Source organism: Dermacentor variabilis, chromosome 10, assembly GCF_050947875.1.
Source record: "Dermacentor variabilis isolate Ectoservices chromosome 10, ASM5094787v1, whole genome shotgun sequence".
NCBI lineage: Eukaryota > Metazoa > Arthropoda > Arachnida > Ixodida > Ixodidae > Dermacentor > Dermacentor variabilis.
Genome location: NC_134577.1, coordinates 84,383,806 through 84,410,754, shown reverse-complemented (window position 1 = coordinate 84,410,754; position 26,949 = coordinate 84,383,806). Strand labels below are relative to the sequence as shown.

Genomic DNA, 26,949 nt, shown 5'->3' with positions numbered 1-26,949 from the left:
CGCCTGGTGGAGTGCCCATACATCGCAATAAGAAGTACATTCACCATTCTCATACGCGAATACCATTGTCGTCCGTAGCAGCAGACGGCAAAGCTCGCCCGTCGCTGCAATCTGGAAGGGCTATGATGAGCTCAGATGCCGCACTCCACTCGCATGACGTGAACCCGTGCGCACCGCGCACTGCACACTCAAGAACTGATTAAAATTGCACAGCGAAATCGAAGAGAACCCTAACATATCCGTTATCATTAGGTATTCTACGAAAATTTCTTCGGGAATATATTTGTTGAGAGACATTGCACTTATTACCTTCTGTTTCATAGGTTTCAAGGAGATGTTTTCAGGGGCCGAAAATAAGCGCAAGAAAAACGAAAAAATAAAAATGAACTTGGTGGCACCAAGCGTGAAGTTTCTACCCCAGTTCACCTCGACGACATGCATTTTAAGATAGTTCTAACGGGACTATAGGTAATCCTTTAAAACACGGACTACGTTTTATTCTATAGGCGCCACATACTGAACTTAGCAACTTTCGAGAACTATCACTCATCCACGGGAACCAAAATATGAGGAAAAACTATGACATCCGTGACCTCACACTGACACACAGGCGCTTGGGGATTCAATGCAAGGCCCTTATACCAAGAAATAATTTTGAAATTCATTACGTCATATTGATCGAGGCACCAGTGCTAGAAATTGGGTGCAGCATTAAAAAAAAAGGATCTTAAAGTCTTTATTTTTTATCCTAATAATCAGCCTATTACCACAATAATCGGCCTATTATCAGCCTATTGCCCCAATTTTCTTAAACAAAGAAAATTGGGACTTGAACGAATAGGCTCTTAGTCAAAACTTAACAGTGCGCGGTTTAGTAGCTCATACCGGCGTCGCCTGTTACAGCATGTCTCTTCAATTAAGTGACTTACGTGAAATTGTTTACTGAAAATGAAAGTAATTGAATAACAGCCACCGTTACCATGTGAACAAAGTAATCGTTATATTACAATATTACCGAAAATTGTTGACTGATTGCAAGCAATTAACTACGTGTAATTCGCTACGTGCAAGTCTGGTTTCGACAAGGGGACTTGTCTCTGTAAGCCCTGGCGAAGACAAGTAACCTTGTCGAAACGTTTGCTTCAGCGACATATTCCTAGTTTGATTCGAGCATAAGTGGAATAAGTGATCCGCTGACGCATTCGCTATCGTCCTGATTGCTATTAATGCCAACGATATTCACGTGCTTGTCCTTCTCATAGCGCACGTGCGGGAGAGATATTTGCGGTATTTAATTATTTGCGAAATTTCTTAGTGAGAAAGATGTCATATCGCTTTTTTTTTACTAATGCATGTGTCAAGTATATTGTGCAACCTAACCGATTTGAATCAATTGAGTATTGCAATTAAAATCGCCAGTTGCACTACAGCGGCGCTAGCTGGATGGAGTAGCAGCTGTGCGCAATTAAAGAACGACCAATTTAGTCGTTCGCGTTCATAATAAAATCATTGCGGGCGTTCTCGTGACGCTTCTGCTCGTATTTCAAGCTTCAAATTTTGCACGGAGGTTCCTGTGTATCTACGCTGTCTTAAACTAGGCTTTTCACGCGGTTCGAAATTTCGTTGCAATTGCCTTTTAACAGATGCGGGGCTAAGTAGGCGACAAAAAGCAGCGACGTTAATTCCGTGCATGCCTCGCATGCGGCAAGCACATAGCTATTCCACTCACGCAGCGCGAATGTGTTGATGGCGCAGCTGACGACCGGACGTCCGATTCTCGCGCAGGTCAACAAGACGGCACGCGTGGGCGGCAGTCACCCACCTTCCAACGTCGTCGGGCGTCAACAAGCCGCCGGAGTCGAGGCGGAGCAACCGTCAGGTCCTCGGAAGCCGCAGGCTGCGCTGATCCTTAACAAGGATAACCGCATCCATGATTCCCGGCCAGCTTCCACCGGGGTTTCAGCAGGTGTAGCAGCACGGAGTCTTATGCCACAAAAGCAGCAACCTTGGGAGCCGGGAAAGCAGCCAGAAGCTGGCGGCCAAGCCCAGCCCGAAAGCGCGGGCCGAGGAAATCACCCGTCAGCAGCGAACGGAATTAATAATTTGCCCGTGCAAATCGGACGCCAGGAAATGGCCGTCGGAGAAGGAGGCCCGGAGGAAAGTTCGGTCAACGGCGAAGTTCGCGGAAGGCCCGCTTCGATAACCGGCGGCAAAGGAGGCGGCGGAGTGGTCGGTTCCGGCACAAACCAAGATGGCGGCCGCGGAAGGCAGACGTCCGACGTCGCCGGCGCAGTGGCTTCGGCATCGTCCCAGAACGATGCTAGCCGTCGACATTCAGAAAAGACGCTACAATCTCTCGGGAGCCATGAGACGACAAAAAGAGGGGAAGAGGAGAGACCGACGGTACAGAAGACACCAACGATCAGGGAGAAGGTGCGAGAAAGGACTTACGTTGGTTACAAGGAGTCCGTCAGGAACGACGCATCCGGAGGAGTTCATCCGCGCGTCTATTCGAACCGGCAGGGGAAGGACAAGGTGGACGTCCTTGACGAAGGAGCCGCGCTTATCGACAGAAAGCCGCTGCGCTACTCGAGTGACGCGAAGGCTTCCGGACAGGACAGGCGAGGCTACAAAAGCGGACGCGCTCTCTCCTCGGCAATAGGAAGCAGAACTGCCGAAGAGCTTCGGCGTCTACGCTCCGAAAAGCTAATGCTCAAGCTCAGGAAGCTTCGTAACATGGCTAGACAATCTAAAGACCCCAGCGCCAAGCGAGGCGCCGTTTTAGGCGACGTCCTTGGGAAAGATGGCCACGAAAGTGCAAGGCAAGTAGACGTTGCCTTGCAAAAGGAACTTGTTCAGATGACAGAGAGGAAGGTCCGAAATAGCGGGGCGCCGGTGCGGGCTTCGGGCAGCTGGTTCGGCGCCAACCGCGAACAAAACGGTTCGGCCGCGTCTTCGGCGGATAACAGTGACAAGCAGAGGATGATCGACGGAATACCGTCCAACAACAAGGAGGCCAACGAAGTGCTGTCCTTCGCCGAGTTCTTCAAGAAACACCTCTCCCCTAAACAGCGGCCCTCTAAAGTGCACGACGGTATCGACGCTCTCCAGGGACGAAGGCTGATGATCGACTACATGACCAAGAAAAAGGGCAAGGATGCCCTCGACGAAGGCATTGCCGCTGGCGGCTGGCCGGAAAAGCCGGAGGAACCTCCGCCTACCAAGTATACTCTGGATCCGTACCATCCTTATATAGCCAGGCGCGGCGCCGGTTGGGACTTCTACGATCCTCTGAAACCAGCCACGGAGAGGAACAATGCCAAGGAGCTCGCCGAGCAAGAGTTTTACTCCCCTGACAAGCCATCTGCTGAGTTGCGGCGGCGGCTGGCAGGGCGGTTTCTGGCCGCGCCTCCCTCTACATCCGTCCCTTTCTTCGGGTTCAACGAAACTTCGCTCCAAGGATTCTCTGGAGACTCCAGACAGGACAATGAAAGCGCCATCTCCAGAAACGAAAGTGCGGCAGGAGGGCTCGCCGACGTTCGACCAGCAGTTTCCACCGCGATTCGCCATGCCCTGTCCGGTCAGAAGACGAAGGCTGAACACATCGGTCGAAGCTCTCCCGAGAACGAGTTGCCGCCGAATCTCAACCACCGCTACGACGGGACTGAGGGCCCCGTGCCCGCTGTTTTTCGGTATCCAGATGAGCAGGCTGTTGGCGGCACGACAAATGGATCGAAAAAATATTTGGCCGACGTTAACAGTGGTCTTGCCAAGGCGGATTCTAACTCATCTATGGAAGCAGAGCGCCGCGCTCCCAACAGATACGAGGGCGATTCTGTCGGAGGTGATGCTAAAGCGTTTCCTCTCGGAAGCTTAAGTCGAGATGAGATGCCTCGCAGCAGGGCTTTGCCGTCAGACATAGGTACCGCTGCCCATATTACCGCGCATTCTTCTGAAAAAGGGGCCAATAAGAGACACGATTACCGCAAGGGACCTGATTCCAGTGACACGCCGCCAAACTTAGTGAATCCCACAGGCGATCGTGGTAAACTAAGCACAAAAAGCGAAGCCCCTACAAGCAGAAATGCTATGAAAGATGGTAGAGGACACCAGAAGCCGGGAAAGAGAGAGGAAACACAAAATGAAGCAAACCCAGGGGCGCAGGATGAAGGATTGCCATCGTCAGGCAGCCGAGGGTCTGAGACTGACAAGAAATCGGAGAACACAGTAGTAAGCCTCAAGTTTGCTGGAATAACTAGTAGTGCGAATGCCACAGTTCAGTGGCTCGATGCGAGTAGCGTTGCTGGAAGCAGGGTTCCTGCACGAGATTCAGCATTTATCCAAAACGGGGGCTCTGAGCTTACTCAAGACAACGCGAAAGGAAGCGCTTCGGCAGTCAATGCTGCCGTCCCCAAATTGAACGCCAGTGAAGGAGTCTCGAAAAATAATAGCAAGGTGCGTCCAGGGCTGATGAACATCGAACCCGTTCCGATCGAACGCCCCGAGTTTATCGCAGTCAGAGACGCCAACGCCACCAAAACGACAACGCCTGGGCCTGATGACGGCTCTACTGCCCTGGGTGAACACGGAAAGGAATACGAAGACATGGTGCCGGAAGAGGAGCGCAACATATTTCGGTCGGCGCTGAATCACAGCCGCAACGCGACCCACATAAACGAAGACACTATCGCTGACAATTCGTCAGCGCGCCTGCCGACGCCAAGGCACAACGAGGCGCAAAACTTCGAGCCCGAAGCGATGGCATTGACGCCACCAAGAATGGGCTCGGCGAGCCCTTCAAAGCACGAGGTCACGCGCTCTCACGGCGCGCTGTCGAGTTCCGCGTCGCCTGAGCGTGGACCTCTTTCCACCCACCTTACCACCGACGAAACAGACAACGACTTGGACGACAATCACAACCACGACGAAAATTATCTCCGCATTGACGCCAGAGCTGTGAAGAAGGTGGACGCGTTCACGGAACCATCTAACGCCGACGTAATCATCCAGAATAAGGTGGCAACGAGCGGTAAGTCGAGAACCACAGCTGTGGTCTTGAACGAAGTTCCAAAAGTAGGAATAGCAAAAATTTCTAGTGGTCACGTTGCTTCCGCTGGGCGTGACACCGCGAGGCACCTTCCTCAGACCATCGCTTACTCAGAGAGAAGAGAAGCGGTGACCGAGGCGAGACCTTCTGCAGTACACACAAGTACTTCCACCCGACACAGAGAGAAGTCGGGGTTCGTTAGCAGCTCGCCGAAGGCATTCCCGGAACCGAGCACCCCGAGTAACCAAGTTCGCCGAAGAACAGGCGACACACTCAGGTCGCCGGCAGAGCGAGATAACAAAACTTTGAAACCATCACCCGCCATCGAAAACGCTTCGAGAGACGAAGGTAAGAAAGAGACGAAAACACAGTTCTTCAACACAGACGCGCCCGGAAGATCGCAGCCTTCGGAAGCCTTCGGACACAAAAACGTGTCCGCTGCAACTCCTGAACATCGCTCGACCCTGGCAACACGCCCAACAAGGCATACCGTGACTTTAGGAAAGGTCTACGGCATTACGATTGAGGTGATAAAAGGAACGGGTCATCGTCCAAGGAGGTTCGACAGTCACCGACGCAGCAAAGACTTGCGGTCTTCCACAGGTTCTGGTCGTCGCCCAACAATGACGATTTCCAAGAATGCAAGTCAGGCGGCCTCAACAGCAGGCGTTTCCAAGCCCGTAGTCAACAAAAGAGCGCTCGCCGAGGAGTCGTCAACTCCAGTGCATCCTTCGGACAGCACAAAAATTGTGGTAAAAAAGAGCACCCAGAAAGCCGGTCCTACCAAGAAGTTGATCCCAGAAGCGAAGGACAAATCGGCCCGTTCGGAAGAGTTCACCCAGCCTCCGACGCATTTAGCCGATAAAAGGGAGCATTTTGAAAGGATGACGCCTTCATCAAAGGGTGCAGTGTCCAAAGAAAGAACTAGTGAAGAGAAGTCTTCTGCTAGCACAGGTGCATCGAGGCTGTCAGTTACGGGTAGCACTCCTTCGCCAATCACCGGCCAACATATTAGAGCTTCAGATATCAAGCCAGATAACAGGGCACTTCGTGAGGACAAACTAACCACAACGCAGAATAGAAGTGCCTTGACGGGAAGCGTCACACAAAAGATGTCAAGTACGACACCACCAACTGCAAACACAGGGGGCGCTACAACCCGTCCCCGAAGAGAGAGGGATATTACAAGAGTGCCGACAGAGGATAAGCGAGTGTTTGTTGGCAGCGGAAACACACCGACGCCGAGTGTACGCCATTCAGGAAAAGAAATGAGCGCCAACGTGGCTTATACGCGCACCGTTTCTGCAACAACTTCCGCGTCAACAGAGAAACGGATAGGTCAAGCGAAAGAGGTCGAAGGGTATTCAAAGCACTCCGGTGGCAAGAGGCCACCGGAAACAGAACGGTCAACCACAAGGAAGCTTGACAGACCCAGAAAGGAGACAACGCATAATGACTTGAAGAATGTACCTTCAGATGGCAGCGTTCACGACAAGACGAGCAAACCAGTCACATTAGGTGTTGCCACGAAGTCTTCCACCCAGACGGTTTCACCATCTCAGCATTTGCGTGTGGAGAAAACATCGCAGAAAATGCATGCACGTCGAGAAAGTAAAACTAGAGCTTCCGCCTTCAAGAATACCTCTTTGCCGCCTGTAACCACTTCCACTACAGGTCGAACGCCTACTGCAAAGGTCAGTGAGACATCGGCCATTGAAACACCCATACCAGAAGTGGGCGCTGGCGAAGACATGCTCGGAATGCTTGAGAAGCAGGACGGGATAGTAAAGTCGACTTTTGGTCCGAAAGATGATATATTGCCCAACAAACAAACGTCGACGTCCAGTCTCGAGTCGCCCCGACCTGACGTATCCGCAGGAACTGTGACAAAGCCGCATATTGTTGCGGTCTCGCAAACGACGCGTACCGAGCCGCGGACGCATGCCGACCAGAAGATGCGAACAGTGCAGACGACAGTTGAAGAGCAGACGTCCTCCAAAAACGTTTCTCCAGAGGAACTTCGTTCAACGCAGCCAAAAGTCCTGCTCCCGGATAGCACCACAGCAACCAACGAAAGCTTGGTGTTCGACACCGGCAACGACGACGACGACGAAGAGGACGAGGCGAGGCTGCACTTCCCCATGATGAAGATAACACGACGACCAAGCACCACACCCAGGAGGCCCGCCATCATGGACCTCTTCGGCCGCCGCCATCATTTCGAGAGCAAGTCGACGACCACCCTGCGACCCGTGCTGCAGCACAACATCGTCGCGAGGCGCGGGCACCACGAACGCGACCAGGCGACCAAGCACCGCAGACTACAACATCACATCGCCGTACGGCGGCGTCGCCATCACCAGAGCCCGCCGCCGAAGCCGTACCAGATGACGCTGTTCCACGGCGAACCACTGCACGCAGTTCGCATCGCGGTCAAGAGGAGGGGCTGATTGCGGAACAATGCCTGCCTCTTCAGTGTGGGCGCAGCGTGTGTAGAATTGGCCCGTGTACCAGTCCAGTGCAACCAGACCATAAAAATCCTCACGGTGCGTTGAAGCTTTTCTGATTCGGAATTGGCCGCCAGCCTTTCGGCTTGAATTTTTTGCTCGTAGGTTTCGCTCTTATCGCCAGTGTAGGATATTGCGCGCCTAAATTATTCATCGGAGTCACCTAGTGTGGCTCGCCGAGACCCCCCCACCATGTGAAATTCAACTATACTCCCACCCTGGCTTTTGTGGGACAACGAATGTCCCCATCTGTTTAAAACTTCTCGTTACGTTTACTAACAGCCCTAAAGAAAGAGAGAAAAAGAAAGCGAATAGAGGAACCACAGCTAGAGATGGAACGTTAGGTCTCCCGAAGTTCCAAATAGTTCAAGTAAACAACAAATAGCGTTGCTTTGACCCAAGACGAACGTTTCTTTCGATCTGCTCCCAGAGTAAGAAAAGAAATCTCAATCTATAGCCAAAGGGGGCGCATCGCTAACTCCGAGTAAGATAGCTTCGACGCACTGCTGCTCTAACGGTTACCATTGTCCCCACATGCCTCGAAATCCAGATTTGTTCGCAATTATCGACAGGCTTATAACAGTACCTCCAAATGTGCGCTAACCTTTCATAAGAGATCACCGGCTAAATCATTCTGAACTAAAAGACAATAAGACGTTACCTATTCAAAATTTCATCTGTTATGGATATATTCTGCATGTTCAGTTCGCTCCTTGATGGGACAGGTGCGCTCGTGGGGCCGATGGTGGCAGTTCTTTTTTATTTGTTTTTTTTTTCTGTGCACTGAGCGAAGTAGGAACGTCGGACGCTGCTCTGGTCAAAGTGTAAACGATCGCGCGGTGCGGCCTTTTTGTGACATCCGGGGCCAAAATTACCGGATGCTGTGGGTTTTGAAAGGCGCGGTGATTGAATTGCGAGCAGCGGCGCAAGACAAAGTTCGAGCCTTCGACCAACAGCCGATATAGGTCACCCTACAACAATCCGTGCTCAGAAAAATTCAACCTGGGACTAAAACCGAACGTTTTTCCTCCTCGACAGAGTACATGCCTCGCATCACCAGACCAAACCGGCACGTTTTGTGGACGTAGTCATTTCATCAACCTTGTTTTCGTTTCGCCATCAATTGAACAGTACGGATGAGCAACCAGAATTGTGCACGACGCTGCGGCAGGAACGCTCAAAACGTGGTCCTCCTCATTACATTTGTTATGTGTGTGTTCATTTGTATGTGTTCATACTGAACTAAGAGACATTTGCAGCATTGAACTGAAGGTGTGAGGACCTTGAGTAGTCAGCAAACACGTACGTCTTTTTTTTAGATGGTTGCTTTTAGGAGGCAACAAATTTGATCAAGACACTTGGAGGTAACACGTTAGTGCGTCTCGGACAGGATTTTTTTTTTTTTCCAATGAAGAACAATATATATGAATACATGTTTTTGTGCCTGTGCTGTGCTTGAAGTAGTGTCATTCGATGAAATTGCGACTGGAGAGCCATGACTCTGCTGGCAAAAACCACGTTAGGCTTCTTGAGCCGGCCAGTCGAACGCGAGAGTACTTCTTTCAGCGCAACTAATCAACACGTTCACGAATCGCGGGTACCAGCATGCGAACTAAAAGACACAGCACCTGGCCCAAGAGAATGCATATCGCAAGTGTGCCAGCTATAACATCGCTTTCAAGCTGATTTCGTTGCGACTGGCATGACAGCGCTGCTCTTGTGATTCGGTTAGGCACACACAATGCCGGGAAGACTTCAGAAATAGTACGAAATTCATGGGTTTGCGTAAGCATAAATTTATGCGGTCAACGAACGGAGGCTTGTAACGAATCGTAAATGGAAATGTGTACTATAGGTTCTTGTCGCAGTTGTGCCATGAAAGCGACACGTGTCGAAGTTCTTATCTAGATCGATACTGACGAAAGATTCAACCGAAGCAGGGCAGACTGCTGCTTTCGGTAGTGTTCCAGTGTGGGCTCCAATAGAGGACGCATTCCTGTTGTTGGCGAGCTCCGTATGGCGGTGAAGGTCGGTGTCGGCGCAGCACCGGGTGAAAAGATTTGATCAAGGATGCGTTTCGCAGATTGACCTCCAACAATGTGCAATGCAGCTTGCATCATTGCTGATGGATGCAGTGAAAGACAATCGGGAAACTTTCATCGATTTTTTTTTTGTCCTTCGACTCATACAGTGCCCCGTTGGCTTTATTCAAGGGTCAGGAGAGGAGGAGGCAGACCGGGCGCGTGCCCCCCCCCCCTCACCACTCCGAAATTTTTGCACACCAAGATGCTGCCTTCCCCCTCTCCTTCCGAAAAAAATTTCTGGCTATGCCACCGACTCCTTTCCCTTGGTGGTTCGTTAAAGTAGTAGTGACATGACTTATTTGGCGTTCTTTTTTTTTTTTGCGGTAAGATCCAAGCCTCGTAAATGCCAGGTAAAAATCCTAGCAATCTTCAGAGTACCCTAAACTTACTATTTCTACGAACCAGGGCTGGTATTCACGAAAAATTCTTAAGCTAGAATTGTTCGTAAGAGCAAATGCCAACTGATCCTGATGCTCGTAAGAGCGAAGGCAGCAGGCAAGGAGCACTTGCGAAATCAAGGCTTTTTTTTTTTTTAATACGGCATGCATGGGGGACCAAATGCACAAATCTGTTTGCCGTTGGCCTGCAAGCTTTACTAATAAGTCCAAATTAGTTGCAGTGCACAGCCTGAAATTACAGACGCGACAAACAAAAAAGAAAGAGTCCCATGCGTAAATTTAGGCTGTAGGCTACAAGCGATTGTGAACCAAATTGGCTCAGACGAAACCGTTACTGCAATATGTCCAGCATCGGGATTGGTTGGAATTTTTCTCTTACGAACAATTCTAGCCCAAGAGATTTTTTGCAAATACGGGCCCAGTTTCTGTACCTATGACATAGACGCGAATGACGTCACGATAGACATATGTAGTCTCGCTCCGTTAATGCGATCGCTGCGCTTGCCAAAAGCGAGTGCATGCACCCAGAAAAAAAAACGCGCGCAACATTCTTGGCTACATTTTATGTGCAACGCCATTGTATCAAACCGTACTGCATGCGGCACGGCGTCAGCAAATTTTGCTTTGAGCATCGATTTTACGGTGATGTGCTGGCGACTACAAATCTGACATCTCGAAGTCCACTTTGGTAGCAAATCAAATTGTCTTTTTTTTTTCCATCTTCATATACAGGGTGTCTGAGCGATGGTGCACAAAAGTTAAAAAAAAAAAACAAGGACTAACACACAACATTGCCGCGCGACTGGCTGCTCTAGTTACTTTGCGTGTATTCGTGGGCTTCTTTCACGCTCGGAAAAAAACTCCTACGTAGCACGTATTAAGCAACATAGAGCCGCATCGGGAGTTTTTCATATTGCTCTACAATTTCCTCATTGACACATTTCATCTAATTATAGTACTCGAGATTTTCATTAATGAAAACTAATGTAATTAGGCGGAACGCGAAAAAATAATAACCTGAGTATCTCCAAGCGACTGCGAACGACATTACCTTGGTTCTGTCCCGCTACCTGGTACTTGCATTTTTTTTCTTCAAATATTGGTGCCTGATAGTTGGTGCCTGATGATACCCTGTATAGGATGGAAGCTTCCGTCTCTTTTCCTAATTGTTCGGTGTGGCCTCGCACAAGCCGCTCATTTCGAACGCCAGCAGAGCAGACCTGCTTGCCCCGTTGTGTTCATGTGGCTTAATGTTAACTCGATCTGTCTGTGGCGCATGCCACCTTGCCGTGAAAAATTTAAAGGGCGATTACGGCGCATGAGCCATCTGCGAGAGGGAGAAAATTTCGGGAAAGAAAAGAATTGTGCCTTCAGTGGCATGCAGAGAGAAAACAAGAGCGGGTTTCTGAGGAAAGAAGAAGCTTCGCAGCTGAACTTAAAAAAAAATTTAAAACTCGCCTTTGCCGAGGCGTCAAGCCATTAGCGAGACTGCAACCTCTTGCACCTTTGGTTTAGTCGCCGTCCTCATTCTGCCTTTTGACACAAGTTCCTCCGCTGTCACAACACATACGACAAAACACTTCCATGACGTCGTTGATCGCGTGCCCCGTCAGTATATAACGTCTGCGATAAGTAGTGTGCTTGTCTGATATGGGCAGCACAGAAAAAAATTTGCAGTACGCTTAAGTTCCGCCTTTAAAAGTGGAACGCGATAGCATTCAAAAAGATCCCCTGACTGACTGCTTCTGAAGCTTCCCGGCAACTGCACGACCCGGAAACGCTGGCGGCGAACGCTTAGCACGAAGGCGAACTTTCTGGTAGAAACGCGGCCTCTTGTGCAGGCCAATCCCGGAGGTAGTGCCCCCGCCCCCCACCCCACAGCCACGCCAAAGATTACATAATTTTCAGGTTTCCGTTATTGTTTCGCACTTTTAATGTTTCAACCTGAGAAGATTTAGCACAAAATGATTGCGATATTTCATTCTGACTTTATTCAAATCTCGTGACGTCAAATTTACGTAACCGCACGACGCCAGAATCGGGCAGTGACCCACAGCCTTGTCTGAACAGCCCAATCACTCTCCTAATTTATTAACGGTCACTTTCGTTTGCTTTGAAAGCAAAAGGCATTGCTTACCTTGAAATATTTTTCTCATCTAATTGGCTGACAACAGGGGAGGAGTGCGCAGAAATGGAGAGGGTTTGGGTGGGTTCATGCTGGCACAGTGAAAGTAGATAACCGGATGAGGAAGGCGGTACCGGCGTCTGCGATTGGTCTGCTTCCCCTTGCTTGGAGCTTGAACTGTCTGGTCGAAAATCGCGGCAGCGTGAAACCGAAGGCTAAAAATGCAGCCAACAGGGATTCTCAGCGAAGAGTTGGCAGAGCGATGTCGCATACGCACTGAAAGGGTTCAACAACGTTTAAACCCCATGAGCATGATTTTGTGCGCGACAGCGACGAGCAACGGCTTCGAGCGACGGATCGGGCCGTCGCGTGAACAGATCGCTCGGTCTTGTCGCGCGACCGCTCGGTTTTGCAAATTTAGAATTCGTCGCTCGTCGCCCGGAAGTGCTATGAGCGACTAGCCAATAGCGCGAAGCCGAAACTGGATGTACATAATTCAAGTACTTCCGATTGTGGCACTGAACGAGCAAACGATTGAATTTTTTATACGTACAAGGATAAGAACCTACTGCAAGACTTTCAAAAATATTTTATGCTGCTTTTTACAGTAAAACACATCAACTTAAGTTAATAAACCACGCGTCACGCTAGTTTCGGCGCCTATATTGCTGCCCTCGTACCGGCAACACTGGGGAAACGTCGCTCGAAGTCATCGCTCGCATGGGGCACAACTTGTAGGCGACGAACGAACGCGACAGCCATTTTCATCGCGTCGCTTGTCGCTGTCGCGTGCAAGATCGCTTGCATGGGCTTTATACTTTATACTGCCACGAAGAAATGTTCATTATACGCAGAGAAATTCATTTCTCCACGCCAGCTCCGATTAGCCAGTGCCAAAGTGATCGGCGGGCAGCCATCTTTTTGTTTCAAAACAGGGCTGTCACCGGCTATTCAGAAAAAGACTTTTTGGCATAATAATGCATCTTTAGTACTTTAGTACATCTAGCATTTTTGATGTGGTATTTTCGCGGTTTCGTGACGTCGCGTGACAGACAGGCGAAATGGACAGAGATGCACAAAATTTGACCAATAGTAGAGGCCTAATGGCGAAAAGAAAGCGTAGAATCAGAAAGAATTTTTTTTCTTTTCTTTTGTTCGGCCAAATCATGCATAATCACTGTGTAGACATCATACAACATGGGGAGTTCTCGCGCTTTTCGAGACGTCACGTGACAGATCGGCGAAGTTCGGGTGCCCCGAAAGCATTCTGACCAATCGTGGATAGCTATATAGCAGAAATGTATTAGAACCGTATTAGAATAGCTTTACGTTATAGCACCCATGGCAGCGCCCGGTATATTAACACTTCAATATGACTTGGAAGCGTAGGGTTTCATCATTCTTGCTTTATTTATAACTACAGGTTTGATTAACAGGCCTTCGGTTGGAGCGGATGCTACAATGGGTAAGCGAGTAGCATGTTATCAAGATAAATATCTGCAAGGACAATTTCATACATACACTACAGCGGCACTGTAACATCGTAAACAACGACACGAAACAAACAAAAACTGAAAATTCCAATAGCACAATGTTATTATCGAGAACATAATTGTAACATGATTTAATTTAAAAGAATTGAAGGGGGGAAAATGAAAAGTATTGAAACAGCCGCTCTTGTTGGGCGCATATAAAAAAAATTACCGACGATTACGTTACTTCCTAATGCGAAATTTGAGCGCAGCAAATGAGCTGTTTCACCTTTTCGATAGATTGAGGCAAAGAAATCGAGCAACACATGTATGCGCTATCACAGAATTTATTTTTTTATTTTTCACACGTATTCCTTTAACAAAGACTCCACTAACAGTTCTTGACAGTCATGAAGGAAGCTTTGTGGTCGGAGAAATAGACTGATATATGTTCGACTTGGTACACCAATGCTTGATTCTCAAAGACGAGATCTATACAAGTGCCTCGCGAGGTTGTCACAGCCGTGGGACGCGTTACGAGCGAGAGGAACGGGATGTTCTCCCGCATAAGTGTTAGGAAATTGCTGTTTGTCTTTATGTCAAGCCGCCACCGATCTGGCTCTCTGATTGCCACCGCACAGGGCGTACGGCAGCGGCAATTTCGGCTCGGGCGGTGCACATATACAGATCCGCCGCCACCGATCTGGCTCTCTGATTGCCACCGCACAGGGGTTGCATTGGAGGAGGAGCGAAGAAAGGAATTAAGTTCGAGCCGGCGCTTTGACAACCAGAGACTCGCAGGAAGAGGGGGGAGGGGGGCGGCGTGTACACCCAGCGGCAAACGATGGGGGCAGAAGCGCGCGCAGCAAGCGGACAACACGATAAAGGGAGGAGGGAAGAGATATACCTTTCCTCCTCTTTCTGCATGGCGGCGACGGTGTTCTATGCAGTCACGTTATCTTGACTCTCTAGCGGCGTCAGCGGCATCCAGCGGTATCAGTCGGTCGCTGCTAGCGCTGGGGGGATGAAAGGGGGGCGGAGCTGGTTACGAGGCCGACGACGACGCGAAACCCAGGAACGGACGCCAAAGAGCTGCGCTCTAAAAATTGACAGTCACTTAAGTATCCTTACGTGATTTGGATTCCCAAAGCGTTTTGATTTCTTCAAATAATTGGTTACGTCTGTGATACGTGACGTCCAACATTTTTACGTGTCCTTCACAACTATACTTCATCTGCCTTGCTCTAATTTCTTCCAACCTTAATCCACCTTAATCCACTTTATTCTACCTTTCTCTAATTTGTAGCAACCTTAATCCACTTCAATCCAACTTGATCCACTTTAATTCATCTTCATTACTCTCACCTTGATTCACATTACTCCACCTTAAGTCACCGTAAGTCACCTTACAGGAACTTGTTTTGAGCATAGACGGTTTTGAGTTGCATAACCCAGCTCAAAACGCAGCGCTATACTTTTTGACCTCTAACATTTGACACGTCGATTTGTCCTGATATGTCACGGAATAGTTTCAATGATGTAAAATATGAGCACGCAAGCAATAACTACAGCGCATTCCCCCCCCCCCCTTTTTTTTAAACACTCTACGCAGGGTTTATTTTCCTTGAAAAACTTCATCATTGAGGCGTCTCCTCTAATGCCCTTTTCGCGACTACGTTCGTCGCATAGATTGTAAATAGCGGTGATCGAATGATACGCACCGAGTATCGTGAAAGTCCGCCTTACATCCCGTTTTCGATAAGGCATTACTGCAAAGTATAAAGATTTAAAGCTATTCATAGAATGCCACATTTTTGCGAAATATGCACGCGGGATTTCAACTGCGGTAAATTATGACAGCCAATTTACTGGCCGTATCTTTCGAGTAGGGACCCGAAGTGGGCCAGAACTGATTGCTGTAGCCCATTATGTGCTGCGACCGAGCAATGGCGTCAGTCCCGGAAGAGTATAACAACAAAATCATCACGACGGCTTCCTTCAGCAGGCATAGAGTATATAGGGTGGCATTGCGGGACGCGATTAGTTCAATGCTCCCCATCAGAGGACGCTAATTTCCACACGATGGGGCAAGCGGGCACGAACGAGGAGGTCCAACGCACAACCAGACCCGCAGCAGAGGCACCGCTAGTTTCCCTCTGCTCGTGCCTTTCCAGATACGGACGCCGTAGCTGCCGTTTATCCTTTTTAGTACATCTGACGCATGTTCGGGAATGAACAAGCTCTCCCATCCTGGACATGTAAACAGGCAAGAACGGCGACGAAACTAGCGATATTTACGATGCGAGAGAATACAGTGTGTGAAAGAAGCGTTGACACCATTGCAGGACCGGCTATAAGCTTCCATACATCAGGACTGTGTACACACGCGCGCACTCGTCGATCAGCGCTCAGAGGGCGGGATGACGCTTGTCGAAGAATAGTACAGTGCTAGCCGACTCTCTATATAACATAGTCGGCCTCGTAGAACATATATTCTTGATCCCGAATTCCAGCGACTTCACTAAACTCACGTCTAAGTCCACACAAACACCACCGTGGATCCAAAGCAAGGCGAAGCGCAGAAAGTCACCCAGATGCTCTGTGCAGCACCGCTTATGCCAGCGGTGTACCCACAAGTATATGGCACTCGCGTTTATCACCGCAGACTGAAATTTGGATATTTTTCGAAAGTACGCCGGGGTACAGGACAGTCGGAGGAGCTGAGCCATGTTTGCGGCTGACAGCAGATGGCCGGTGAAGTCGCTGTGGTGCCGGCAAACCGACTCGACGCACTGCAGGCTTCTGGCGCCATCAGCTTCCTCCGACTGGACGTCTCGAAGAACCGTGTATGGTGACCGGTGTCGTTCTCTGATTCTGCGTATGAAATGAAAAATGCAACCACAGCCCTCTGGTGACCAAAATGTTTCACGAGGTTGTACATTAAAAAAAAAAGTGCTTCATTCATATTCATAGTACCAAACAGTGCGTTATTATTTGAAAGAGGAATCAACTGGTGCTTGCATTTCGCCCCAGCTTGTGAATGGTGTTGTGCACAAACACAAACGTTGCACGATATTAAAGATGTAAACAGTGCGGTGCATACACAAACATTTGCGAGGTTTAATGTTGCAGGATATAAACGCAATCGTACAGAGTACATTTAGTCGTGTAAATTACAATTAACCGCTTCACTTGGATCTGCACTTTTTTGTTGCTGTTGTTGCTGTTCTAAAAACAGTGTGTTATAGTTCACACGCTTCGCACACTGTTTAGTGCTAGTTACAATGCAAAGAAACTTCGTGTTACACGCTGCCTCCGTCATGGGGACAATTGGATGGATGGATGGAGGGATGTTATGAGCGTCCCCTTTGGAACGGGGCGGTCGGTTGCGCCACCAAGCTCCTGCTATTATACTGCCTAATGTCCTACATAGGTTCAAACAAGAATCCCACGATGAATTCTCATAATCAATTTTTCTGAACCCCTATTGTGAACTTTGTTTTTGTAAGTCTTCGTTTTTTGTCGCTTTCCCTACTTCTACCAATCTTCCAATCGCCTCTTACTAATCTCTACTGCGGACATGTTTACTTTTCCCCTGCTCTCGCTGAACCCAAGGGTTTCAAGGAGGGGAGGCCAGTGGTGCCTAAATCAACCACTGGGCAATGAAAGCTTTACCGCAGCAAGCGCATGCTTCTTCTTCCCTATATCTAGCTTTATAGGTGCGTGTTCTAAGGCATCCTGATCTCGCTTCGAAAAGTAATGAGCTTCCCTTTGAATTATCTTGAATAGTTTCTATCCTGCCTTCGTTTTTCCCCCTTAAGTAGTTACTCATGGTAGGTTTCTTGTCCATTGTCGCCACCCATGAGATTATTTCAGTCTCTCTGAATTTCCGCTTGACGTTCTTTGTTGCTGCGTACGTTGCTCCCCCTACAGTCCGCATACTTGCTGGTAAGCTTCCTAGTTCTTTTCCTCCACTGTGAATCAATGTTTTTCCTGTACAGATACCTGAACACTCTCCCAGCCCATTTACTTTCTTTCATATTCATCAGTCGTTCTTCATAATCAATTTTACTGTGAGCTCCCCTCACTTCAAAACTTGTCCAGCCCATATCACCCTGCACAGGGTCATTTGTAGTCTTCCCGTGAGCACCCAATGCGAGGCATTCTTTGGTCGCCATCGAGTCCTGTTTGTACCCCTAATTTCAAGCGAACAATCGCGTTTCCAAAATTAAGTCCTGGAACCATTACACCTTTTCACATACCCCGGAGTACCTCGTACCTATTGTATCCCCATAGCGCTCTGTGTTTCATTATGGCTGCATTTCTCTTCCACTTTACTATTATTGTTTTTTCCTGTGTTTCCATATATCTGTTGCCTTTGTTTATCCATATAGCAAGGTATATATATTCTTTTACCCAAGGTATTTCCTGGTCCTGTATTGCCACTGTTTGTTCACTGTTTTCATTGAATAACACCTGATTTTCTAACGCTAAATTTCAAACCAAAATACTCGCCTTCCTGTCCACAGATATTAGCCAGACGTTGCAAATCACTTTGCTCGTTAGCTAGCAACACAATGTCGTCTGCAAAAAATAAACCTGGAAGCTGCTGCTCTACTACTGTACCCACCTGTTTGTATAAGAGATTAAATCCTATATTACTTCCTTCTAGCGCCCTCTCCATCCTCACCATGTACATCATAAACAGCAGTGGGGATAAAGGCCCCCTCTGCCTCAGTCCCTTATTATTATCAACTTTCTTCTCGCTCCTCATTTCTTCCCATTCAAGGCAAACGGTATTTTCTAGGTAAATCTCTCTCAAAAGCTATACACAATCGTCGCCTAAGCCTTCCCCTTCCAGAATATGCCACAAAATGTTGCGATCTATGTTGTCATACGCTCCTGTAATGTCTAAAAAGGCCACATATAACGGTCTGCTTCTTACTCTTGATATTTCAATATACTGAGTAAGAACAAATAAGTTATGTTCCTAACGCCTACCTATTCTGAAGCTATTCTGAATTTCTCCTAAAATGCTATTGTTCTCTGCCAATGCTTGCAGCTTTAATTTGACTGCCTGCATTGCTAACCGGCACATTACCGATGTAATGGTCAACCGTCTATAGGAGTGAATTCTACCTGTCTCCCCTTACCTTTATAAATTAAATGAATTCTACTTTGTCGCCAACTGTCTGGTATTGGTCTGTCTTTTAAATTTATTTCCACTGCTTTCACCAGAGCGTCTTGGTCCTAGTTCATCAATCAGCCTAACGGAAACCTCGTCTAGCCCTGTGGCTGTGCGCTTAGGAATTTTCTCTTCTTTCTTCTAGTTGAAATTTGTCAGCACCATCTCCTTTTCGATTTGGTTCTCTTTCATACTCTTTTTTTTCTTCTTCAAATACAACCTCGTCATTGCCTTGGAATGATTCGGCTGTTATTTTTCGGATGCAATTTAATGCCGCTTGCCCTTCCAGTTTATTTCCATCTTCGTCTAGCATATGTTGTTGTATTGTTGACTTCCTGCCTAATCATTTTATGTAGTTCCAAAATGTTCTAGGTGCGGCCTTCTTTTTCTCACGTATTTCTAACAACCAACGTGCACTTTGACCTTTTATCTTTGCTGGCACCAGTATTTGAACCAGGCACGTACGCAGGGTTTTCTTTCTTCGGGGGGGGGGGGGGGGCAACCCAAGGTAACTTTTCTATGCAAATGAGGGGGAGGGTACTTTTACTAGTACAAATGTGAATAATGCCCACCATTCGCCATAAAGACGCGTAAACCCGCAAAAGAGAATAGAAATAACGTGTATCTCACAGGTACGCCTGTGAAATACACCCTTCTTTACTTGGCAAACAAAGAATCACGTCAAATGGGCTCGTGCATGAAAGATGCGCAGGAAGAACCTTGCCAAGAACGAGTTAACCAGAAAAAGTGCAAAATAAATATTTCTAGTAGCGTTCTGTGAATTATCTCTGGAAGAATTATAGCGAAATGTATATTTGCGGAACAACCACAGTTCTTTTGGATCCCTCCTTTACTGCTCTACCAAATGCCAAAACCGACTCGTGTTGTTATTTGGGAAGTCGCGTAAGGACTCCTAGTCACCATTCCCGTACAACCACGTATAGAGCTCAGGACGCTGCGGTTCTAGACGTACTGTACCCACTGCCGGAAGGTGTGAAAAACACCGCCGTTAGCACAGCAGGGAAGTGTCTACGTCAGAGCTCGATTGATAACTGTAGAAGAGTCATTCAAAACACACGGAATTATTCTCCACTTCGGGCAGCGTTTTCTCTACTTCCTTTTTAAATAAGCAGATGTTGATCCATAAATATTTTCACAAACAATTTTCGCTTTTCCTCGCTGTTTGGCTGTTGCCTTGGCTTTCTCCCTTAGTAGATCGCTTAATTTCTCATATTCTTGCGACTCTTGTTTCCAGTTGCCAATTTTGCACGAAAAGTGCTGTACAATTAGGGAAAACAAGACGAGATAAGGGGTGACAGTCATATTGCTTATGGGCTGAACGGTTATTGCAGGGTCTGATGATGGACGCTGTTTCGCAATATACTATTTCAAAGCTTGTCTGTAGCGTCTGTAGCAAAAAGTAATTGTAAAAATATAAGATCTTTTGTTAGCAGTAAACTATGGGACTAGTTTTTATAACAAATACGTCTGTTAGTGATTATGTCATATTTTATGGGCAGCGACTGCTGTTTACGTTACAAGCACGTCTCGAACGCTATGCTTCTGTCCATTCTGCCCACAGCATGCTCTAGAAGCACGGTGGTGGCTAAAAGCCATTGCTGGAGCTTAAATGACGTCATAACGTTGTAACGCGATAGCATTAAGGGCACCGTGCCGCAGAAAATCCGGCGTTGGCGTCCTGTGCCAAGCGTCTTGTGAGCGAAAAATCATTCCGAGCCATGCATACCCAATCACGCAGGCCCTCCGTGTAGCCTAGAGGCGTTACTGAACTTGAGGAAAATGCGTCAGGAAAGTTGTTCAGTACAACTTACACACAACTTATGGAATAATAATGTCGGATTGTAATTTGAATATATGAGAAAACATAAGTCTGTGACGCGCAAACTCAAACCGCTTTACCAACGTCTCTATGTAGCAGGCGTACCCTGTGCCTTGCCGCACCATCCAGATGGCGCTCACATCCGCGGCAAACACGCAGGCCCTCCGTGTAGCGTAGAGATGCCTCCGCGGAGAGTGGCGTGAGATATTGTGGCGAATGGACGCGCTTTTGAGGGCTCCGCGTGGCGGCGACGAAATCATAAGTTTTTTTGTGCATGCTTTGAGCTTGCTTCTGTTTTTAATTTGCAGATTTTTTAGCCTTTAAATATTAATTGGGTCGTTTTTTTGTCTCTCTTTTTTTCGTGTGCCCAGGTGTGCAGGATAGTCAGAGCAACATCTCGTAGATCGTGCTTCAACACATGCACCCGGGTAGGACGTGAAGTCTTTATAGCCTTTAAATAGTAGCTTGGAAGTGGCAAGAGTATCTATTGGCGGTTTTACTGTGTGTGCTTTGTTAGGAAAGTGAGAGCGTGGCCCCGTGGTTGAACACGCGCGAAAACGTGTCACACTTGTAGTCTGTGCGGCATTAATTGCTTTTAAAACTTCGGTGAGAATTACTTTGCGACATTTTTAAGATTGAGATCCTGTGCGTTCAGTTTTTGCTAGAAGGCACATGCTCTGCATTACTATTGTATTATAGTACTATAGTGTTTGCATTACAAAAAGCTGTGCAATACATGGCAGGAAAGCCGGGAAAGTTTGCGGGGGGGGGGGGGGTCCCTTAAGGCAGACGAGAGAACGGATGAGAATGTCGAGGGAATCGAGCCAATCGACACACACTGTAATGTCGATGCCAGGCTGAAGAAAATGGAGGCTTTCCAGGAAGAACTTGTCAAACAGGTTGAAGAGCTCAAAAAATGAACTAAATAGGGAGCTTGATGCACGGAAGGTAGTGGAAGAAAGACTTCAAGCAGCCGAGGAAAAGCTGAACAGGGCCGCCATTGTGAATGAGAATGGTCGTGACAATGGAATGCAGTCCCCCGATGTGACAGGAGAGGGAGTGTCAGCAAAGCACGTGGAATGCGTGCTATAGAAACGCAGCACGTTATCAGCCGGCTAAGTCTGCATAAAAAACTTCGTAAAGCTTGTCTACTGCAGAACGTGCGTCTGGTTCGAAAAGGACCAGATAGTCATCAACGTACCTGACAACTTTAACCACCCTGTGCTCCGACAAGGTCCGCGACATGTTTTTGTTATGGTGAGCTAGAAAAATGCCACTTAGTACAGGCGTCAAACATGAACCGATGCAAATTCCCTGCCTTTGAATGAATATTTCGTCATTCCATGCTGCATACGTCGAGTGAAGGTAGCAACTAAGCATATCTGAAAAGCCCTGAACCGTCAGGTTTCATTTCAAAATTCAGCCGGCTTATCCGTTTTAAGAACGGATAAACCGGCTGAATTTTGAAGTGAAACCACGCCATATACTCGTCTATGCACTCTTCCACGCAAGTTGTTAGTTTCTTTTGAGGCAAGCAGTACAAGTCCTTTATGTCAAAGGAGCAAGCTGATAAGCTTTTGTCAGAATTTTCTTTCAGGAAATCCATGATTTCTGCAGAGCTTCTAACTAAAATGGGTCGTCAATATTAGGAACTCTGACCTTTTCTTGCAAGAACAAACTTTTTTGCCATGACCCGGTTTCTGAAATTATTACGCTTAATGGGCAATCGGGTTTGCGCCTCTTCGCACTAAACATGATTCAAGGCACCCAGACTTACGGGAGTAAGCCGGCTGTAGGATGCTCTACGAATCATCGTAAAGCACCAATGGGTTGCGTAAAAGCAGTTTATGAGTTCCCGCTGTCCTGTGGGGAAAAATACATCAGACAGACAGAAATGCGTCTTAATGACCGATTACGGGAACATAGCCTAAACGTGAAAAATAAGCAATACGGTTATCTGTCATCCCATTGTCAGGAATGCGGATGTGCGCAGGTGTATGGATCCTGCCGGTTTCTTGTGAAGCACAAAAATAAATATGTGCAAGAGATTATTGAGGTTCAGACTATCTGTCGGAATAGTGATACGTGTGTTAGTGCCCCTTCGCTCGACTTGTTAGATAAGGAGACGGCTTTCTTGGATGGTTAAGATTTGGATGAGGTGGCGCCCCTCTGCATGGGTTAAATAGGCGTGTGTTTCCTGAAAATCAAGTTGTTGAAGTTAGCGCATTGTGGTGTCGTCTCCCTTCTGTCCTTGTTTGTTGGCGCTAAATATGCTTTCCAAGTGTTTCACGGTGTGTGCGTATGGCACGTGCTAGCTGTGCGACAAAAATGCAGGTGCTGGGCTGTGATACCGTAAACATTACAATCGTCCACAGCCTGAAGAGGGCGCTTGGAGCTGGCGTCTAACAGTGTGCTTGGTTCTTTATTCTATGAGTATGCTGGCCACGTATGCAGAAGAAGCACGCAAACACGCGCCAGCAAAATGGCTCCAAAGCGTGCACTGAGCGTCCAGGACACCCAGGCCCGAAAGCGTAGCGCGGAACAGGAGTGTCTTCACTATACGCAGGGAAACGTGGTGCAGACCGCGAATGTGTGCTCGCTCGAAGACGCGACGCAAAGCAATGATGCGTGGCGGCCATGAAAGACGACTAAGTACTATACGCCCAGATGCGGCAAATGGAACAATGCGTGGCATGTTGAAAGCTTCGCTTTACGTCGATTCCCACCTGTGCGGGGGATCCGCGAATTTTTCTGGCTTCACATGAAATCTTCCGACTGACATCTCCATATATAATGCTACGCATTATTAATATTACGCCGTTGTGCATGCATCCAGCAAGCCAGCAAGACCACTCTGTTACTTCGATAACTAACATAGAAGCGAAACGCATGGCTATGTTTTGCAAGACAACCTTTTGTCTCAGATTTAACGGCATACCAACGGGAACCATTTTCGACAGTACAACTCTCTGATCGCCTGTTGCCGCGCCGTCTGGATATAATCGAGTGTGCGTAAAAATATGGCGCTCGTTCCAAAACACTGTAGACTCGCGCAAGGTGTAACCGTCTGCAACTTTGTTCTCAGTCTCCATTCTGCTGTCGTAGCTCATGCATACTCTTGCTAAACCGCATCACTTTTCAAAACCAAAAGTTGCTGCATAATGAACTTTAACCTTGTAAAACAGAAAGATTTCGGCGGTCTTCAGCAGTGCAGAATGTGTAAAAAAAAATTATGGCAGAAACCAACCTAAGTCAATGAGGAGTATTTCTCCCCTGCACTATAGGCATAGAGTTTCCTACAAAAATTTTTGTAGGAAACTCTGGCACGAGGCGCAAAACCCGAATGAACTCACGCCATTCCCGCGGAAGCGCTCGCGCGACGACTGCCACATGCGCGTGTCGAGACACTTTACGAAGTACGATCGGAACCAGAGGCGGACGCTACGCGGCGCACCAAATTTGTCTTCGACAAAGTGCTCTGAAAGTACGCGTCTTCGTTCCGCGAGCGGCGCGGTTCTCCAATCGGCGCGGCGATTGGTCGCTCGGTCTCTGCGACCTGTTCAGCGGCCATTCGCTTGGCCTGCCGCTGCTCTTCGGCCGCGCGTCGATTCTTATTCGCGCTCCACGACCGTGCGTAGCTCGTCCGCCCGTCATTTCGCATCATGCCTCGCTTAGATAGCATCGCATACCCCTGCAGAGACTTGGCACCCCGGCGCTCCCCTTCCGCTTATACTTTCGAGGGCCCATCGTTGTACCCGCGAGTAGAGGTCCACGCGCAACATAGCGCAAACGAGTCACCTCCTTTTCGTGAACGCGCCGCTAGTAGCGGTGGGAGAGCATGCGCGTGGAGCAAGGAAGCTTGGGCCGAGCTTGCCAGCGAGCGGGCGCACGGGGGGTGCGCGCGTATCGGCGAAAAATTGTGACCTTGAGCGACCTCGCGTTTGACCTTGGCTCCGGCTACAACTTTCTGGGGCGGCACAGACAAAGTTACGTGGACCCGCCGTGGTTGCATAGTGGCTATGGTGTTGGGCTGCTAAGCACGATTGTCGCGGGATCGAATCTCGGCCACGGCGGCCGCATTTCGATGGGGGCGAAATGCGAAAACACCCGTGTACTTAGATTTAGGTTCACGTTAAAGAACCCCAGGCGGTCCAAATTTCCGGAGTCCCTCACTACGGCGTGCCTCATAATCAGAAAGTGGTTTTGGCACGTAAAACCCCATAATTTTAACAAAGTTACGTGGGCGGATGCTACCGCGATTGTGTTACCATGGAGAAAGGATTGTGTTACTGCTGTACAGTCCTACCGTTTTACTGTCAGTTTCGGTTTTGTTGGTGGTGCTCTTAGCCGCGCGCTATTCAACTACGTGTGCAAACACAGTGAACTGCACGAATGTCTTATGGCAAGCAATGGAGCGTAGGAAGTACTCTTTTGAAGCAAGCATTCTTATCTCTCGAAAAAAAAGAAAGAGAACGCAGGAACTAACAAGCATTTCATAACTTCCATGGCAAACAAGGTTGGCATTCTCGGTTGTCCATTTCCGGGGATGAATGAATGAATTCATTTATTCAGAAAAGGGAGGACCGTCCAGGTCGCTGGTGGATACAATAACTTTCGCGAGATTTAATGTGGCGGGCATGAGACGCCGTCAGCATCCACGGGGCAGCAGAATTTCTGGCACGCTGTTTTCGCACAGTGGAACGAACGCAGTGGACCCTGCAGTAGACTTGGTAGAAGACCACGGCTGCGCTGGAACGCGAGCGTGCAACTGACACTATAGCGTTTTAACGCCACTGTCGACGAGTCTCGTGCTACAGGCCTGCAAGCAAAGCTTTCCGAAGGCAAGTGCATTCCCGATGTTGAACGCCGTCTTCGCAAAGCGCAAGGAGTACTCTAAACCCATATATGCGGACGTTCGCAGTGCTGCACGCAAAATTTCGCCAAAACATGATTACATCCGCGACAATGAACAACCGGGAATATCGACGCTGTATATGCCATGGAATTCATGAAATGGGCTTTTTTTTTTTCCTTTTCTTTTACGTACTGTTCGTAATCGAAGATGGGCTTGCACGGCTGGCGGACTCACGGAAGACTGTCAGAAATTGCCGGCGTCGAGGTGATTGGCCATCGCGACCAGCGACGCAGTTGCGCTAGTGGTATCAGTCGCACGCTGCACAACACCTTTCCCCGTTATCGCATGCAGCCGACGAAACATTCCACAGCGCACCGCTGTCATGATTTGCTCCTGATCGATGTGCTTACGAGCAGTCGCTCATGCACCGCTCAAGCTTGCTGCAGCTGCGCGGCGCCATCTTTGCTTAATGGAGAAGGAAAACCAGATGTAAACACCGGAAAGACAAAAAGCCTATACAACAGCAAGTTTCTTACTTATTAAAAAAAAAACTTTATGAAAGAATAGATGGTATGTTTTGTTTTATGCTGCGCATTGGACAGATATTCACATTTGCGGACTACTTGCAGGTGCGTAGTAACGAAAGTGCGCTTCGGCTGTGCCGTTACACAAAGTTGTGCAATTAAATAAATGCTTGGCATTTATTGTTATGTTCTTTATCATTACCGCTGCACAGATAGCCACAAAACGATATAGATACTGAAAGAGCTGCTATTGAGTAAAAATTGAGAAACAAATAAATTGGGCAAAGTTTATATAGTTTCTTAATTGGCAAATTTAACAATTTGTAGTCTTGCATTAAATCAACATTCAGCGCTCCAGACTATCTGCCCATTCCATATTCCAACTCCATTTCAGAATCCTGGGGTTCTGATTCCATTTCGGGTGTTTGAAAATGTGAAGTGATTCCGGAATCATTCCAATTCCAGAGTTGCCAACCTGCAACTGCGCTCAACACGCGTCCTGCCTCTTCGAGGAAAGAATTCAAGCGCAAGTGACGGTGGTCCAATGCAGACATTATTTGCTATATATATACACACACCACGCGACTCCTTTCCGCACATACACTTTTTTCTGACACCCGATGCTAAAACAGTAAGCATGCGCAGTCCGATCAGGTGATACCACAGCTTCGCTGGCCAACCACATTCACAGTGTGGATTGGAGCCCATTCCTTTTTAGACAGTTTCTCATGCTGCGTTATGCCGGCTGCATGTTTGAGCTCAGCTAGGAGTTTGTATGGCTGCAGCAATGATGGTGTGATGGCGGTGCTGCAACACAGCCTGCTCGCTAAAATGCAGCAACAGCACAGCTTGAATGGATGTGTCACAGAATGCTGAGCCAGCCACAACCACACTCAAACAAAGCAACAACAC

At 48.1% G+C, this 26,949-nt stretch overlaps 1 protein-coding gene and 1 long non-coding RNA gene across 3 annotated transcripts in view; one reads left to right on the top strand and one right to left on the bottom strand.

Annotated features, from left to right (window-relative positions):
• LOC142560754 (uncharacterized) overlaps positions 1 to 9,004 on the top strand; it is a 39,532-nt gene extending 30,528 nt beyond the window's left edge. For both annotated transcript variants that reach the window (XM_075673075.1, XM_075673074.1), the window contains exon 2: positions 1,786 to 9,004. In XM_075673075.1, coding sequence (XP_075529190.1) covers positions 1,786 to 7,497 — 5,712 coding nt within the window. In that variant the 3' untranslated portion in view covers positions 7,498 to 9,004. The remainder of the gene's footprint in view (positions 1 to 1,785) is intronic.
• A 6,637-nt stretch (positions 9,005 to 15,641) lies between these two features.
• On the bottom strand, positions 15,642 to 25,933 carry LOC142560753 (uncharacterized). The gene is made up of 2 exons (XR_012823424.1): positions 25,706 to 25,933; positions 15,642 to 16,507 (listed from the first exon to the last, which is right to left on the bottom strand). It is a non-coding gene; the product is annotated as an uncharacterized LOC142560753 (long non-coding RNA).
• Between the last annotated feature and the right edge of the window lie 1,016 nt (positions 25,934 to 26,949).